This window comes from Sus scrofa, chromosome 14 (genome assembly GCF_054392235.1).
Source record: "Sus scrofa isolate SSC_HxYL_T2T_F1_AM1 chromosome 14, Sscrofa_HxYL_maternal_Yorkshire_Landrace_v2.0, whole genome shotgun sequence".
In the NCBI taxonomy this organism is placed as follows: Eukaryota; Metazoa; Chordata; class Mammalia; order Artiodactyla; family Suidae; genus Sus; species Sus scrofa.
In genome coordinates this window covers 161,420,001-161,437,500 of record NC_139396.1, presented here as the reverse complement: position 1 = coordinate 161,437,500, position 17,500 = coordinate 161,420,001, and the positions used below count along the sequence as shown (strand labels likewise).

At 56.2% G+C, this 17,500-nt stretch overlaps 1 protein-coding gene across 39 annotated transcripts in view; it reads left to right on the top strand.

Annotated features, from left to right (window-relative positions):
* The window catches only part of EBF3 (EBF transcription factor 3), a 116,156-nt gene that overhangs the window by 86,608 nt on the left and 12,048 nt on the right, over positions 1–17,500 (top strand). For 37 of the 39 annotated variants that reach the window (XR_014827694.1, XR_014827691.1, XR_014827693.1 and 34 more), the window contains one exon: positions 16,845–16,933. Coding sequence is in view for 32 of the 39 variants with exons in the window: in XM_084996758.1 (XP_084852884.1) it covers positions 16,845–16,933 (89 nt within the window). In the remaining 7 variants the exon portion in view is untranslated. Of the gene's footprint in view, positions 1–5,217; positions 5,452–12,888; positions 13,116–16,844; positions 16,934–17,500 lie in introns of those variants that run through there. The other 2 variants (XM_084996765.1, XM_084996762.1) reach the window with 2 other exon arrangements.

Here is a 17,500-nt window from a genome sequence, read left to right as displayed (position 1 = left end):
CGTCACCTCTGAGGTTCCACGTTGGTTGTCTGAAAGTTGTTGCCGCAGTGCTCTGCCCAGGTGGCCTGGAGAGCACGCTGTCTGAGGGTGCTGTTGAGAAACCCTGTAAAAAATGCAAAAGACATGTCCACACCGTGAACTCAGCTCCGGTCCCTGTAACATCCGGGTGTTTCCGGGGATGAATGGCACCTGCCAAAACCCCACAAGGCAGAGGGGGTGAGGGCTCGTCCTCAAATAGTGTGTGGTCTTCATGTGCTCGAGTGGCGAGGGCGGTGGGAGGGCCCCGAGGGAGCCTGGGCTGGGGGCAGTGGGCTCCGGGCTCCGGCCGCACACTGTCCCCCACTGCAGGACGCCCGGGGCAGGTCTGGCCTTCCCCTGGGATGCAGGCCTCTCCTCCATGGGCAGGTGACAAGGTGAAACCAAGGTCCCTTCTGCTTGGGGGTTGGGAGAAGGAGGGGTGGTAACTCCCCCAACCCCGCTCGCTGGGGGGTCTGAGGTGCAAAATGTCACTTCTTCCAGGGCCCAGTTTCCAGCAGGCCTGGTGTTACCCCAGGGCTGGGCCTGCGTCTTTGCAGTGCCAGGGGGCTGTGCCCAGACCCTCCGCAGCTGAGCTACCAGGGGTACCTGGGCCCTTGATGGCGTGAGGCCACCTCCTGGGTTGGCTCCACAGCCCTCAGAACCCCTCCCACGATCAAGGGGGGTGAGGTTCCCTGCCACAGGCCAGGAGCCCGGACTGCCTGAGGACCGAGGGTGTGGGTGGAGGAGAGCCCCAGGGTGCACGTCCCCAGCCCTCTGGGGCCGGGTGCTCTGGGTGAGACCCAGAGATGGCGAGAAGGCGGCCCCTCCAACGTGAGGCCCCCACAGGGGGCTCGTGCCTGCTTCAGCTGCGGAAAGTACAGCTGTGGCCACCAGGTCCCAGGAGGTGGGGGCCCAGGCTCCCCCCCGGGCTTTGCCTGGGCTCTCGGTGCCCCTGCAGTGCTTGTCCACGTCTGCACAGTCACTGCTGGCCTGCGGGCATCTGTCTGGGTTTCGGGCCGTGAACTGAGCCTAGGAGGTGGCGGGTGCCCCGCGTCACTCCGCCTGGTGTTGCTGGGGGACTCCTGGCCCCTGAGCCCCGCTTTCTCCTCGGGGCCACATGCGGCTCGCCTCCTGGGGACAGTCGCTGAGGTGTGATGTCCGGGGTCCTCCTTGGGGCGGGGGGGGGGGGGCGGCGTTTGTAACCTGGGCTGGAGTCTCGCTGTGGGGGCTCTGTTTTGCCACGAGACACTGGGCACTGGGTTGGGTCAGGCTCTGGGTGGGTGCTTCTGCACGTGGTGGGACCAGCCGGCCCGGCCCCAGAGGATGGAGAAGGCTGTCCCCGCATCACTCTCTGGCCTCTTGGCCACCCCTCGACCGGCCATGCTCCAGACATCAGCTCTGTGACACACGGGCTTTCACGGGCTGGTCAGGAGTGGCCACTCTTTTTGAGAAGAGTCACGAGAGCGGGAAGGTCCAGTTGTCTGATCCCATGGGGGTCACTGAGGACTGTGGCCCTGGTGGCAGGGAAGGGCCCCGCGATGCGCGTGGGGAGCAGACGCAGGTGCGGCTGGACAGGAAGGAGTGGGGAGGGGGGCGTCGGTGGCCAGCGGGTGTGTGGAGTGGAGGTGCGCACTGTGGGGTGGTCCCTCTGCAGCCCGCTGCCCTCACCAAGCAGGGCACCTTCTTCGGCCAGAGGCCACCTCTCCGGGTGTCTGGGGTCCCATCTTGGCCCCGCAGGGCCGGGGGTCTCCCTGAGTCCGTTCCAGCGACACACGGCCCAACACCCATGTTCCGTTTCTGCTGCAGCCACCGTGTCCACGCCAAGCCGATTGGGATTCTCGGACCCCAAGTTCAGGGGCCCGGCTGCCCAGGGCTGTGGGCTTTCCTGCGTCGGGGGCTCTCCCACGGACGGGCCTTTCAATGAAGCCATTCAGCGAGCTTGGCCTTTGCTGCGGGGAGGCTAATTTACGGCCCCCCCACGCCCCAGTCATTAACAGGAATATCCATTTCAAACGCGCGTAAGGGATACGGGCCCCACACTCTCAGGGAGCAGAGGAAAGGTGGGGTCACAACCTGTCTGACCTGGAAGCTTCTGTCTGATTTGCGTGGCCCTGAAATTGGTGGGGACGATGAAGTAATCACTGGGAATTGTGCTGCCTCTGAAAACTGAGCCAGCCCTTCTGGACCCGACGTGGGCACAGCCCCCCCGGGGGGGGGCGCTGTCCCCTGGGCATCTGGCTCCCATCAGTGTCCCCCGGCCTGGGGGCTGCTGGGGTACCTTCCCGTGGAACCTTCTGGGCGGGTGTGAGGCGGCCAGGCCTGCGGGTGGCAGAGCAGAGCCCCCCCCTCCGCATCCCCCCCCCCGGCCCCCGCCAGAGGCCAAGGCCTGCGTGGTCGTTTCCAGGCGTCTAAGAAACGCCAGCGGCTGGAGAACCAGAGCTGATGAGTCGACCCGGGTGGGTGCGGGTGTGTCTCGGCCTCCCCGGCCCTGGAAGGGAGGCCGGCCACGCACATCCATCCAGGCCTTTGCCTGCTGCTTTCCATGGCTCTAAAGACACAATTACCTTGGGAGGCAGTGGCAGTTCAGTTGATTAGCACGCTGAATTAAAAGAATGAGTCACAATGACATGTCCGGCTCTTCCATCCTAGCCCTTTGTATTCCCAGCGTGGCTCACCCCTGTTGTAAGAAGGTCAAAAATTAGAGAGAGAGAACAATTTTCAAGCGGCTCGCACTTAGGAGCAGAATTAACAGTCACTCTGTATGTAATTGCTAGTTAATAGTAAATTGCCTTCTAGACTGTAAGCTGCAATATACGGGCGGGCACCTAAAATTAAATTAATGAGATATTTGCTGCCTTTAAAAGGGAATAGTGCAAATTAATAACTGAGTCCAAGGCTTGTTTTAATATCTGTCTAATAGTGTATCGTTTGCTTGTTTAATAATAATTAAAACAGTCCCGGAATATCTTACCTGAGGAACTACAGGCAAATTGAACAGTCTCACGTTCATAATTTCACCAGTAGAAACACATCAAAGAGTTAAGAGCAATAAAAGAAATTATTTTGTAATTAGAATGTAAGCATTGTGGTGTTATTTGATTAAGACAAATTGGAATTCGTAGGCTTCTTACGGACGTTATGTTCGAGCGAAAACTGCTTTCACAGACACGCTGGCGAGCGCGAGCCCTTCTTGCACACGCACGGGCGTCCTGCTTCTCGCCGTGTCCACTGGGCAGGACGGTTTCCCGTTACACAAAAGAGCTGAAGCAGGCTGGCGGTGGCTTACCTTCCAGCCTGGCTCCGCGGGACGCCAGGCCGGGCTCCGGGGTTCTTCCTGTTGACCTCTGGCACCCGAATGTGTGGTTAAGCCACTCTCATTTGAAGGGTTTCTTTTGCTCAATTAAAGGAATTATCCCAAATTACCAGGAGGCAGTGTTGTCCCGCCACAGGCCCAACCAACCTGGTCACGAAACAAGATTCTGGCGGCAGACGCCGCCCAGGCCCAGAGCTGCACAGCCGGGGCTGGGCCCGGCTTAGGTCTGGGAAACACTTACCAGAGTGGGACAGAAAAATGATTATTTTCTGCACAAAGAGGCGCATTCAGTGTCAGGCTCATGAAATCATTCCTCCACCAGTTGTTGCTAACGTTTGTGTGCTCTCCGAGACGGTATGTACGGTTCTTGTTTTTGTTTTTTTAAAGTTGGACTGTGCCTGAAAACCGGCAGCCAGTGGAGAAGGAGCCTGCCCTGTCCCTGGGAGCTGTCCTGGCACCAGGGGGTGGCCGCTGCCCTCCCGGAGCTGCCATGGCCTCTGGCAGCCTTCCGCCTTCCAGCCCACCCCACTCTTTGCCCCTCGAGGGGCACTCTTGTTTCTGAAGTGTTTTAAAGATCTTTGGCGCGCGTTCGGATGTGATTCTGTCACAGCACGGTGACACGCAGGAGGTCGATACTGCCCTCCGACCACAGGCAGCACCGGCCAGCTGTCTCCCAGGCCAGCGCTCCTCCAACAAATTACTTGTATCCACAGAGCAAATGGTTCCTAATTGCTTCCCACAAACCGTCGTGTTTTTACTGCTAAACTGAGGACTCTGCGTTTGCCTTAAATGCAAACCACCTGATGACTTTAATTACGATTTTGTACCCACGCCTGTGGACATGGTGGAAGTGTTTTAATCATGAGTGCAGAGTTTGGGGGAGCCTTCAGCCCATCTGTCTGTTACCTGGGGCTCCCCACCCTGGCCGGCGAGGCCCAGTGGCTCTCCTGGGCCTTCCTGTCTGCAGCGGGCACAGCTTTCACTTTTGCCACTTGGACGTGCCCGTGGACATGCACCCTTCCCGGGAGGGTCGACACCCTCGCTTCCAGCTATGTGGAAGAGCAGCTTGGGGCTTGCACTTGATCTCAGGCCACCCCCAGACCTCCGCAGAAACAGAGAGCTGGGGCAGCAATCCAGATAACGTGTCGCTCCAACACAGTTTCTCCGCCAGCCCACCCTCCTTTGCTGGTCATTGCTTCCGTGTTGAGGGCAGAGGGCACGTTTCACCCTGCTGGCTGGCATGGGGTGCGGACCTGGGCACAGAGCCCCACTGGTTGTCTTGGGGGGGATTTGCGGGGCTCCTTAGGGCCACAGAGACAGGGAGGGCCCCCACCTCGGTACCCTCTGCACTGTGCGGCCCAGCGACTGACCACGGTGGGGGGTCAGCTGATCTGCCAGCCCGCGGAGTGGGCGCTGGGGGTGCTGAGGACTCCCGGGCCCTCCTGCCCCTCTCCTGTCCCCGAGGAGCTGGGAGAATGAGCCCCACCGTTTGTGCTGTTGCACAAGTAGACTATTTGTCCTAATCAGTGACACCATTTACTAGAATTGCTTAAAATGAACTATACCTCATACAGAAATCGCACATTTAGAGAGTTCCATTCATCATCTGAAAATTGAGGGCCAGTAAACTTTTCTGCTCCTCCGGTGGGATCATAGGCATGCATCAAAATGTTAGAAATGATTGGTGAGAGGGACCTGTCACCCATTTATCAAGGAAAAGAACATTATTTGCTAATTTCCCAACCAGGCTGGTGACAGGGTGCTTCGTCTTTGGACCCACGGTGACCAGCATGGCCTTTTTGTTATTAGTACAAGTCAAGCGCTTTTGGGCAGTTGCTAACAAGACACATTTGTCTGTCATCAGAGGGGCTTTGGTGGTTTTCCAGGCGCTGTGACCGCAGGCCGCTCTTCCCGCGGCCCGATGGCTGTGCCTGGCGGGGCCGGCCGCCCTCACCCGGGAGGAGAGCGTCTGATAAATCACGAAGTTTCCACGTCAAGGTGAAGGTATTGACGCTGCGGCCCAAACCTGACAAACTGTGGCCGAGAGGAGGCAGACATCCATCTTCCCCAAAGGACAAAAGGGTCGCGGGTTTCCCGCCGTGGATGCGGGGACACGGGCCGACCCCCCCACCCCCGCCCCTCCCCCGCAACCAGGGGGCCACGGGGAGGATGGGGGATGGAACGGGGCCACGTTCAGGAATTTGCGTGGCCTTCCTGGCCGGTAAGGTGCCCGCCCTGCTTCTGGAACAACTTGGGGAGGGGCCGGGAGGTGTGGGGGTGGCCAGGGGACGAGGGAAGGACCCTTTAAAAGCACGACAAAGTGAACGTGGTCAACGGACGTGCACAATAAAGGCAGAGACAACCAGGGGTGAAAATCACCCTCCCTCGAGTCACCTGGCAGGAAGTCTCCCACAAGTTCAAGGAGGAAGACCAGGGGACGCGGCGGAACCCCAGCGGCAGAAGCGCGTGGTTCTTCTGCTCCCAAAGAGGAGAAGCAAGAGGCGCCTGCGTGGTCCTGGAAGAGCAGGAACCGGAACGAGACATCGCTGTCATTCTCTTCCTGACGCCCGGTGCCATGGGAGCCACGGGCCTCCCCCCAGCAAGTCCACTTGGCTGCACGGAAGGCCAGCCGCCCTGGGCGCTGTGTGCGCCAGGTGGGGGGTGGCCCTGGGCTCCGGGGGCTGCTGCTGTTATCATCTGAAACCTTTGTTTTTGGAAGGTCTTTAGACCCCAGGCTGAGGCTTGGATCCCAGACCTGAGAAAAAGTATGGTGAGGAGACCATCCTTGGCATCAGCTGGGGCTTTTTGGTTCGTCACAGCACATGCAAAATAAGTCACTCTTCACGTCCGTAGGATGGCTCTTCAAGAAAACAGCGGGAAGTGGAAGGCTCTTGGTTGGTGATGAGAACCGTTGGCTGCACCCCCCAAAGCAAATCAGTAGACGTGTTCAGATGCTCTTAACGAGCACATGGAATGACTTGGTTCCACGAGGGACCAGGTGCGCGGGCGACGGCACGCATGCTCCAGAAGACTCGTCCCAGAGCGCCTCTGAGTTGGCGTGCAGAAACTCCCACTGGGGCGACGGGCCGCCCCAGATCTTGGTCCGTGTCACCGTAAGTCATCTTGGGGGGAGTTTCTTAAAGGTGCAGCCTGGCAGTGGGCCCATCACCTGGGTCCCCTTCCAGACGCCACCCTTCCCTGCCCTCCTGAGGCAGCCCCCCCTTACAGGCGCCTCCCACGCCACCTGCTGCCCGGCAAGGTGGGTTCTGTGGGGTCGGCCCAGCCTTCCTCAGGCCTGGCTCTCCCATTCCGAGCATCTGATGACCATTGAGGACCAGAAGTCAGGCATTGGGCGGTGGGATGTGGAGGGGACTCTGCCAGGTTCCTTCCCCATCTCGTCCCCGCTTTGGATCCTCCCGGGGGAAGCGCCTTGCCTGGGACTGTCTGGGCCCTTCTGATCCCAGCCCTGGGGACCGAGGGGCTGGTGGCCGGTGATGCATCCCCTGCCCCATTCTCAAGAATCGGTGTGTGTGGCGCTGGTCATCAGCCAGGTGCTTTAGCCCCGCAGGCGTTCACAGCCGGTTTCGAAGAGCAGCTCAATGTTTTTCCTAGTGGACGTGTCCACAGCTCGGAACGTCCCAAGCCCCCAAGCCAAGGGGTGGCAGCTCCGCCTGTGCCTTGACGGCAGGACCTTAGTGACGCTCTCGGCATCAGGCTGCTGCGCATCCTCAGCTGAAGACCGTCACCTTGCCTTGTGCACCTGTCGTCGGTCACAATGGAGGTTACGTTGAACGTGGACTCCCTTTGATACCATGACAGCAGGGCGCTGGGGCTGCAGCCTCATGTGTCCTGCCCGGGAGCCACCCCCAGCGTCCACCCTCACACCCCACCACAGGCCCAGGCCGCTTGCGCCTTGTCACGGTGCCAGGGTGGGGACACCACCCCACCTGCCATCCTCCTGTCCCTGCCTCTCCCTCCCCGCCCCCAGCGTATGACGATGTGGTCACTTCTTCCCTCTGCGTTCAGGAAATACCTGCCATCAGGGATGGTGTTTACGCGGGGCTTAGCTTACTGTCACCAGGACTTGGAGCTCATGTGCTTCCGGCAGTGTTCAGTGTTCCCGAGGCCCACAGGGCCAGGTGATGTGGACAAGGGGGACCCACCTGGCCTGGTGGCTGCCGGGGGCGGGGCGGGGCTCAGGGTGGGGCTCAGGGTGGGTTCCCGGTGGGGAGCGCCCCGTGCCTGCTTCTGGGCTGCGCTGGCGGTGTCTGGTGCAGCATCCGGCTGACTCCAAGCCCGGCGGGAATGAAAGAGGAAGCAGATGGCACAGCCAGGCGGGGCGCTCAGGTCTCCAGGAAGGGGCGCGGCCGAGGCGCCTGGGGTCTGTGGGGGGAGCTCCCCTGCGCAGATGGGTGCAGGTGGCTGGCGGGCTGCACCTCGGCAGCGGGAGGAGTTGGAGGGAGCAAGTCGGGCCCCGTGCAGGTGGGGAGGTTGGGCGAGGCCTCCGAGCCCCACGAGCTCTGGGCCCTGGGGGCCCTGGCGTGGACATAGGACTTCGTACTTGAGGCCCAGGATCCGGAATCCTGCGTTGAAGGACTGGTTTTGCGGTTTCACTGCCGGCGTGAATCTGGGCGATGTCTTTAAAGACTCGGCCTCAGATTCGCCACTTGTCCTCTTCGTTCACCTTGAAAAGCCAGGAGGCACAGACGCCTGCATGGAGGCCGCGAAGGGCAGGTGTCGGGAAGCCGCCTGACTACCCCTAAGTGGGAGCCCCTTCCCTCGGCACAGCTGGGGTCCTGTCCACCCCGGCCCTTCACGCGAACGCCAGACAGGGCTCAGCCTGCGAAAGGCCTTCCCCTCAGTACAGGTGCAGCCAGCACGTCGGTTCTCAGCTGTTAGAGCCATTACTTTCCCTGAGAATTTTGTTTTTTATTCTGATATAATTCACACAGCATACCATCCACCCACAGTTTACAGGAAGTGGTTTTTAGTCTGATCACGAAGTTGTGCAAACATACGTGTAATTCCAGAACTTTCACTACACAGAAGGGAACCTGCACCCCCCAGCTGCCCCCCATTCCCATCCCATCCCCCCACCCCCAGGCAGCCAGGGCTCCGCCTCCTGTCTCTGTGCCTTTGCCTCTTCTGCACGGTTCCTATAAATGGCATCGCATGGCTCGTGGCGGCTGCTTTGCTCGCTCAGGGTTCACCCGGGGTGCAGTGTGATCAGAGCTTCCTTCACTGTGTGGATGAAGGGTCTTCCACTTACAGACCAGACGTTGTCCGTCTCCCTGGCCATGTGCCCTCCCTCTGGTCGTTCCTCCCTACCTGCCAGGGATTGGTCCCAGGACCCAGATCTGTGGATGCTCAGGTGCCATCCAGTGGCCTTGGCATCCGAGGTTAGAGCCGTGGCTGGTCGCATCCGAAGGTGTGGAACCCGTGGGTACAGGCTGACGGTATGACCAGTGATGCCCTGGGAGCCACCTGTGCACAAGTTCTGCCTGAACATGACGAACGTTCACGTTGGCTTCTCAGTCAGAAGTGACGCGCACCTTCTCCATTGGCCTGAAGAAACCCTGGGGGCCCTGTGTCATTACTCATTACTCCTGAGCACCTACTGTGCGCCCTGCGCTGAGTAGGGCAGATGCTGTGATGCAGGCTGACAGCCCCTCCTTCAAGGAGCAGCATGCACACGGATGGCCTGAGAAGTGCGCCTGGGAGCTGGCCGGCCTCGGGGGCCAGGTAGGGGGTCTTCCCAGAGCAGGGTCACCGCCAGCCCGGTGGCAGGGGCGGTAGGGGTACAAACTCCTGGAGCTTGTTTCTCAGCAGATCTTTGTGTGGAGACCTCAGGCTGGTTTCAGGTGCGCAAATCCAGTACCTGGGTGCTTCTCCACTGAGCGTTGCCCACTTGGGCTCTGCCCCCCTTCCCCCCCTGGATCCCTGAGAGGGTGGGCGCACAGGCCCGCTTGAGTGTTCTTTCCTAGAGGAGGGGTAGCGTCTGGACAGTTCGCGCTCTTTCTGCCGCTGGGGGTGCTTCTATTCCCCGCCTTCTCCTCCCCTTTTGTTCGGGCTCTTCTGCGCGTACAGAGGCTCCCTGTGCTGGAACAGCCGTGGTGGGGGACGTGAGGGGTGCAGGGTGGCCGGGGCCCTCCTCTGCCCCAGAGCCACCACCCTGGGGCGTGTGTCCGGGGGTGCCGTCCCAGGGGCAGGAGGAACCTCTGACGCCACGTGCGCTTCCTTCGCCGCCGGCCCGGGCTCCGTAGCCATCACCTCAACGTGACTACAAAAGCCATAATCCAGTGTATTCTTTGAGGTATGTAAACAGAATTGTTTGAACACGATCCAACAGTTGTCAGCAAGGGTATTATTTTGGGAACAAGGAAAATGCGCTGCCCCCTTTCTGCGCCTGGTGTCACATCACAAAGCCACGGTCCGCTGCCAGGCGGCCGTGAATGGTGTGGTCCCCACGCGCTGGGCCGGGCAGGCGGGCAGGTGAATACTAGACAGCCTTCCCCGTGCCACCGAGGCGGCCCCCGACATCCAATTAGGGGTCCGTGTGGCACTTTTCCATCCTCAGACGCCTCGGCCATGTGAGGCCCCCTGCGCTGAGCGGGTTGAGAGGCTCCCGGAGCAACTGCGTGCGATGCGGAGGCCGACCGGGGGCGGGCTGAGCTGCCCCGCGGCGCTGGGGCCCACGGCCGGGATGCCGGCGAAGCCGCGGCCCTTTGATGAGGGGGCCGAGGCCCGGCGGCTTGGTGTGGGAGGAGGGCAGCCGGGCGGCTGCGGGGTGGCACCTTCTGGTGAGTGATGGCGGCCACCGCGGCCTTTGTGTCTCCCGTGCACGCCACCATGCCTGGCTCAGCCTGCCGAGTTCTGTGATTGAAATTCATTGCCAAATTTATTGAGAAATTAATGAGAAAAGCTGCAAAGTATTGACTTTGAGAGGAAAACACAACTCATCTTGAATGAGGAGGAAAATGCAGCAATAATTTAGCCACTATTGATTTGGCCCTGTCCATGTATCGACCTTCATTTTACAATATTAATTTGCACCTGCAATCGGCTGCTAAGGGAACCGATTTCATTTCGTGGCCGCGTTAATGTGCAGAGTGCTAGGTGCTCCTAAGAAGTGGGGGTATTACACGTCGTGTGGGGAAGGCAGCCTGCTTTTTTTTCTCTTTTTGCTTGTTACTGAAATGGACTAAAAATTAATTTTTTTGTCGGACAAAATATGAAAGCAGAAACCCATCTCCGACGTGGCCCTCCTCGCGGCGGCACGGCCCGCTCTCCGCCCGCACGAGGAGCCGTCAGCTGCCTGCAACTCCAGCCACCTCTCATCATCAGGCCCGGATCAGTTCAAAGTTCATGAAATTTCTATGAGCATTGATCTTGCCCCATTGATTTTTTTTTGCAGCAGATCTTTGAAATTTTAATTTCCCGAGCATCTGAATTTCTTATAGATGAAATGCACTTGGAGGAGACAGGTGATGATAAAGTGGAGAACTTAGCATCATTTTAAAGCCTAAAAAAGGGAGAAAAAACAGACGTTTGCAGCCCGTGTGTCATGTTTTTGAGGTGGAGCCACGGAGGTGCCCTGGCGGGCACGAGGTGTTCGGGGGTGGGGGTGGGGGACTGAACACCAATTTCGTCTTCGGCGGCCACACATTTTTAATGCAACTTTTTATACAGTCATTTTTGAAAGGAAAGCTATCTGGAGAAACAGCAGGACAGAGAAACATTCTTCAGTGTGCAATCATTTGCTCACAGCAGTCTTTATCACCTGGTCAAGTTCACCTAGTTACTTATCAGTGGGACATTTAATAACCTCAAGGTGATATAATTGCTATTGGCATTTTTCCCCCTTGGATTCAGCTGGTTAATGTGTAAACTACTTGTCAGCAAATAGCACTTTGTCACTGAAATCACTAACACCCTCTAGAGGGATGTCTTTGTATTGAGCAATTTAATTTTACTTTATTTAATTTTTACACATTACAACCTGTGTTCGTTCAGGCACGCTGAAGGGTTGCAGTCTGTTGGGGCAGAGGGTCTGGGTAACCCTGTTTGTAAAATCTACTCTATCTTCTTTAACAATCCCCACTGCCTTCGTCGAAGCGCGTTCCTGTCCCTCGGAAAAGGAACTGCAGATGTTCTGATTATGTAGTTATGTTGCTAATGTGAAAAACTGCCTCATTAGGAGGATCTGTTTGTAGCTAGCAAATTACTGCATTATGACAAATGCATGATTGGGAAGTTACAGGAAGATGATCATTATTGAAATGAAACTGGAACTCATTTAATAGCTGCAACCAGCAGCTGGAATGGAGCAAATGAATGTCTTCCTGTTTTTATTGTCGTGGGCAGGTTTTTCAGGCAGCAGGAAAATTTGTGCTAAACCTAAAACTTCTCGTGTCTCTCTCTGCTGGCTGGGCTCCGCTTAACGCGCGGAGCGGCGGTGCCCAAAGCGCTTCCCTCTCGTACCTGTGAGTGTGTGTGTCCGGCGGGCGCGAGCGCCGCGCTTTGGAAGGCACAGCGGTGGCTGGAAGAGCGGCCCGTCCTGGGGTGCTTCAGGGTGGCGGTCCTGCCCGCCGGCTGGGCTGGTCTCTGGGTCTCCCTGGCGGGGTTGGGAGCCTTGACCCCGTGACCCCTCCTTCCTGCTGCAGACCAGTCCCTGTGCGCGGGCAGGGCGCCTCCAGGCCTGGGGGGTAGCTGGGGGGCTCCCGTTGGAGCAGCAGCAGCAAGAAGGGCGGTCGGCTCTGCTCAGGGCGGCCCGGTCCCCGATGCCCTGGGGGGCAGGTTTTCCACGGCACAGCCCTGGGCCTGTAGTAGCTGCTTAACGCTGCTTTAGTGGCTTCGCCGGATTAAAGGCCGTTGGTTTTGGAGTTCCCGTCTTGGCTCAGCAGTTAACAAACCCAACTAGTATCCATGAGGACATGGGTTCGATCCCTGGCCTCGCTCAGTGGGTGGAGGATCCGACGTTGCTGGGAGCTGTGGTGTAGGTGGCAGACGCGGCTTGGATCCCGCATGGCTGTGGCTGTGGTGTAGGGCACAGACCTGGCTTGGATCCTGTGTTGCTGTGGCTGTGGTGTAGGCCGGCAGCTGTAGCTCTGATTCGACCCCTAGCCTGGGAACCTCCATATGCCATGGGTGTGGCCTTAAAAAAAAAAGAAAAGCCAAAAAAAAAAAAAAAAAAAAAGAAAGGCAGTTGGTTTGGTTTCTTCTTCCAGGAGACTGAGCTCTGTGGAAAACACACCCTGGCCCCAACATGGGACCTATCTTTTCCCTTCTGAAATTTTGAAATTTTGTTTCCGCGTCCTCAGCCCAGAGGCCCCGAGCATGTCCCCTGGCTTAATTGGATTACATTGACATTAGTGGACTTGCTATTCAGGCCTAATAAAATAATCATTTACGTTTGGGGGGGGTGGGGATGAACACAGACTCAGGGCAGGGCTGGCTGGCAGAGAAGTGTAAGCCAGCAGAAGGAAAACTGCAACTCCGTACGTTACAGGGAAGAAAATGCCACCGCCTCCTGCCCACTGGTACGTTTCTAATTGCAGCGCCCGATCGGAGCCGCCCTGGCCGCAGCTGCAGCTCAGAGCCTGATGCTGTCCTCTGCTGCCACGTTCGCTCCAGCAGCCCCCACTTGAACTGACATCACAGACCGTTAAAATTTTATCAATTGCGCTGTGATTAATCCCCCAGTACACGGGCATGACTTAAATATTTAGAATGCTTCTTCTGTTATGACTTTAATGCATGTAAAGTAATGAGATTAACTCCAGTACACTCAGATACATTTAAATATGTATCCTTCCCAAGCTGTAGGCTATTCCGGCATGTAGGAATCATTGAGTCTATGTGGCCGTGTCAGGCTCTATTTGTGTGACCCGCGCTGGATGCTGGCCTGCATATGATAGCCGGATATCTGGCCTTTCCCAGGCTGCCTGATTGCCTGCCCCATTTGGCATGGAATGTGATTCCCGGCTATTCTAGCTTCTGGTTCATTCAGGTTTTATTGCTGTGTAATTTTCTTATTCTAAAATAAAAGCTCTCCAACAAAAATTACTATGCATTAGGCCGCGGTAGCCTACTCAAATGGATATTAATACAGTTTATCTCTAAAAGGACGAATAATGTATTTGAAACAGATAAAAGGCCCTCCACTAAATGAGGAATGTTAATATCTTATGGCACGGTTAATAAAGAGATATTTCACAAGGGAGATTTGTTTTATGACTTTTGATACAACAGCCTTATAATCTGACATATCTTCAATGATATAATTTTGTGCCTGCATTCATCTCTTTTATATGTGGCAGCCCATCTTAGCAAGATTTGAATTCAGAACAAATAATGGGCACTAATTACTTCGGGGGGGGGCGGGGGTTGGTTATAAACCCTATATCCTCTTCAGATACAGATGGCTGGAACCCCCTGCAGAAAGTTGAGAGCTTATAATACATTTTGAGAAATGTCTTGTGTTTTTTTCTTCCCCCTTCAGCAGAAAATAACATTTGTTTTTGTTGTGTTTAAGGCAGAGTTTAAATTAATTTAACCCAGTGACACATGTTCAGAGACTAAGCAAGCTGCTAAATAATTCCTTGGAATAAATTGCTCAGGAACCAAGTCCATTAATTTACGGCTCTCCTGATGCTGACAGATGTGACGGCTGGAGGAGGACCTACAAATATTAACATAAAACAAATTTGCTTTATTCTTCTTCATATTTCTTCTTCGTCCCGACTTGAGCTCACCCAAGGCTCCTTCTGTAATTATCCACGAGGTCAGGAAGCAAAATTGGGCAGAAGCTGGGAGATCAATACAAATTATCCCTGAGCAAACCAGTGCTGACAGCTTGAATCGCAGCATATGTTTACCCAAAATCAGGCAATTTATCTTAATATCAGCAAAGTAATGCAGTGCAGGTGAAAGGTCAGGCAATCTCTCCCCCTCATAATTACCCGGTTCTAAAACAGGAAAGTGGTATTGATTGGCCTGGCTCGGTGCTCTGTGACTGGACGTGCGGAGCCCTGGCCTGGCTCGGCGGGGCCTCCTGGTAAACGCGACAGCCGAGGATTTATGAGATGTGCGTGAAGATGCCCAGGCTTTCTCCTCTAGTTGTCGAATTTGCCAGTGAAGTCTCGGCGACTCCCGTCCTGCGGGGCGCGGGGTTCCGCGGGCTTCGGCCTCGGACAGGCCGCCAGTCGGCTCCGCCGGTGGCAGCAGCTCTTGGAAGCGCAGACTCGGACCCCACCCGCCCTCGGTGATCAACACCCCCCAGAACCAAGACCGCGGGTCACGGCTCCTGGACGTTAAAGGGCCTCCTCTCTCGTTCTTCCGCGTGAATTCGTGGGGCTCCGTAGCAAAGCCCCCGATGGGGTTTCCGCCACCCCCCCACCCCGCCGCCTGCCCCGCTCCCGGCCGTGTCCAGCAGGGCGAGACCCACAGTCCCACATGTCATCTTTCGAACACGCGACACGGAGCGCCGGCCTGGTTCTTGGCGGTGGACGCTCCTTGGGCCGCAGCGGGAGGTGAGAGCCACCCTCCCAGAGACGCTGCTCTGGAGTTATTTTTGGTCCTAGAAGGAGAAGGGCAGATTGAAGGAGACCCAGGGAAGGGTCTCTCCCAGAATGAGAGCGGATGGTTATTACAAGTCATAAGCTTTTGAAAGCTCGCATGAAAGCGTCTATCACCTGTCAGGGCATTTGCATGAAATCGATAGCGGCCGCCCATCTATCTTTTCTGATCACCTTTCATCAGGCCGATTCATTCAATCCAGCAGTCCCGGGGATTAGCTGGGGGAGAGGAGGAACCGCACGTTGGGGGGCACGGGGCCCCTCTCCTGTTCCCTGAGCAAGAAACGGAACCCTTGGTGGCGTCCTTTTTGGGGCCCAGCGGCCGGGTGAGGCCCATCGGCGCCGCTACCCGAACTGCACTTCTGCCTGACACCCTGGTCCGGGCCAGGCAGAGCATGACAGATTGTCCCCGAGTCCCCGCTGACAGCTTCTGATGATTAATGGTTTGATTATGAAGTGGTTTTACACATATAGAATTTACATCACAGACAGTTAGAAATTTTGCCGTGTCACCTACGCTGAGGCACGCGGAAGAGCTCTGCTATTTGCAAAGAAAAAAGAGGGCACAGTCGCAGCAAAAGCCATGTCATGTAAAATCAATATGTCGGATCAATGCTTTATTAACAAGAAAACGTCTTACTTCACGTTCCTGCTCGGACCTTTGTCTCCGGGATGTATGACGGAATGTCAGATCAGCCTGCGCTCCTCGCCTCGCGGGCGTGTTACTCGCGGGCGTGTTACGGCGTGTGCGCGCCCGTCTTCGGGTGGCACGCGCAGGACCCGCCGTGGGTGTGGACGCCGGCGGCCCGGGCCCTCGAGGATCGCGGCGGCCAATTCTTTCAGGAGGCACTTTCAAAGGCAGCGGGTAACCTGGCTGCCCGGAGCCGTAGCCTTTGTGTGGCCAGCGCTCCGCAGACCTGCTGAGTTGGGTGGTGTCACTCGTCAAATTACGTGCTGACTAATGAGTGATGCCCAAATGGCGGGCCGAGTAATGAATAGACGGCGACAGGTCTTATTAGTCTCAGAAAAGCCCCTGATTTATGTCGTGCCGTGCACCGTGGCGTTCCTCCACGGAAAACGGTATCTACATCAAGAAGTAATGTCCTCTAATAAGTATTTTCATCTTAACTCACGTCCCCGGGCCTCCGGGCTCAGTTTTTGTTGGATCAGGCAGAGCCATAATAAAGCCCAATGGCTCCTTATAAAGCTTGTTAAACACAGAGGGTGCAGTCGGATGGGGGCCCGGCCGTGATTCATGCTCTGTACACGGCGCGGGTGCCGCTGATTTATGGCCGCGCACAGTTCATCGTCAAAATTACAATTTGAGGGATAAAAAGATTAATTACTATTTGTGGCCGGCAATTCCGTGAGGCTGGGGGAATGATACTGGGCTCTACATCAGTTCGTAGTCAGCCATTCACAGATTATTAAAGCTTTGCAAGAATAAGTGCTCCTCCTGCCTGGTTTGTGCTCAGGCAATATGCTAGACAAAAAAGGACCACGGGGATAAATCTGAAGCTGGCAATAGCTGGACATATGTCATAATTGCCAGTTTCCCATAAATCCCTGGCCAGGGTGGAAGGCACTGCGTGGTGTAGACAGTGAGCCCGGCCACAGTGATTGCTGTATATGGCCTCAAGACCTGCAACTTTCTGACTGCGCTCCCATTTCCACAATATATTGAGTCACCCTTTGACTTCCTTCCAGTCTAATTATAGATTAGAAATAATCATTGCCTTTATGTGCAAAAGAAAGGGGGAAATCTATTCCTTAGGAGAGAACCAGCGTTTGGGGCGGGGGGTGGTGGTGGTGGTGGTGCTTGCCTTCGAGAGCCTCAGAAAGGGAGAATTACACATTTGCTTGTAAGCGTGCAATAAACGAGTAATGGATGACACAAAAGTAATTAACCTGACCTGCATTTCTGTGTCCTGTTGCAGCCCTTAATGAACCAACCATAGATTACGGCTTTCAGAGGTTGCAGAAAGTGATCCCAAGACATCCGGGTGATCCCGAAAGGTTACCCAAGGTTAGTAAAAGGGCAAGTGGCGCCCTGTTCGCGGTGGGGCCGCCACCGGGCTGGTTCCGGTTCGGGGGCGGCAGGTGCTCTGAGCAGGGGGACTCGGCGAGGCCCACAGGAGGGGCAGCCGCCCCGGCCCGGCGGCGCAGGGGTGGCAGAAGGGGCCGCGCCCTCTCTGGTGGTTCTGAGTTTCATCTCCGCAGGACCACGTTTTTCAAGGAGGAAAAGAAAGGCTTTTCTGATACACATATTTTGGATTCTGCAAGGGGGACATAAACTTCCGCGTAATGAAATAGTTCAATTAAACATTTTCCACTCCAGTAGCCCGCGCTGATTTCAATCTAAGCAGCCCCAGTCTGATCTGTGATTACTTGACTCTTGTTTTCCTTTCATTTTCTAAAGCTCGATTCAGTTTAATCTTTTGTTTACAAAGCTTTTGTTATAAGTCCCTGACTTAGCAGGCTAACAAATGAAGTCCACATATTAATATCTAGGGGACTTTTCATTTAAATTCCACAAAGACGAGCGCTGCCCCGTTGTTTATGCACACGCCACGTATCACAGGAATTTCATTTT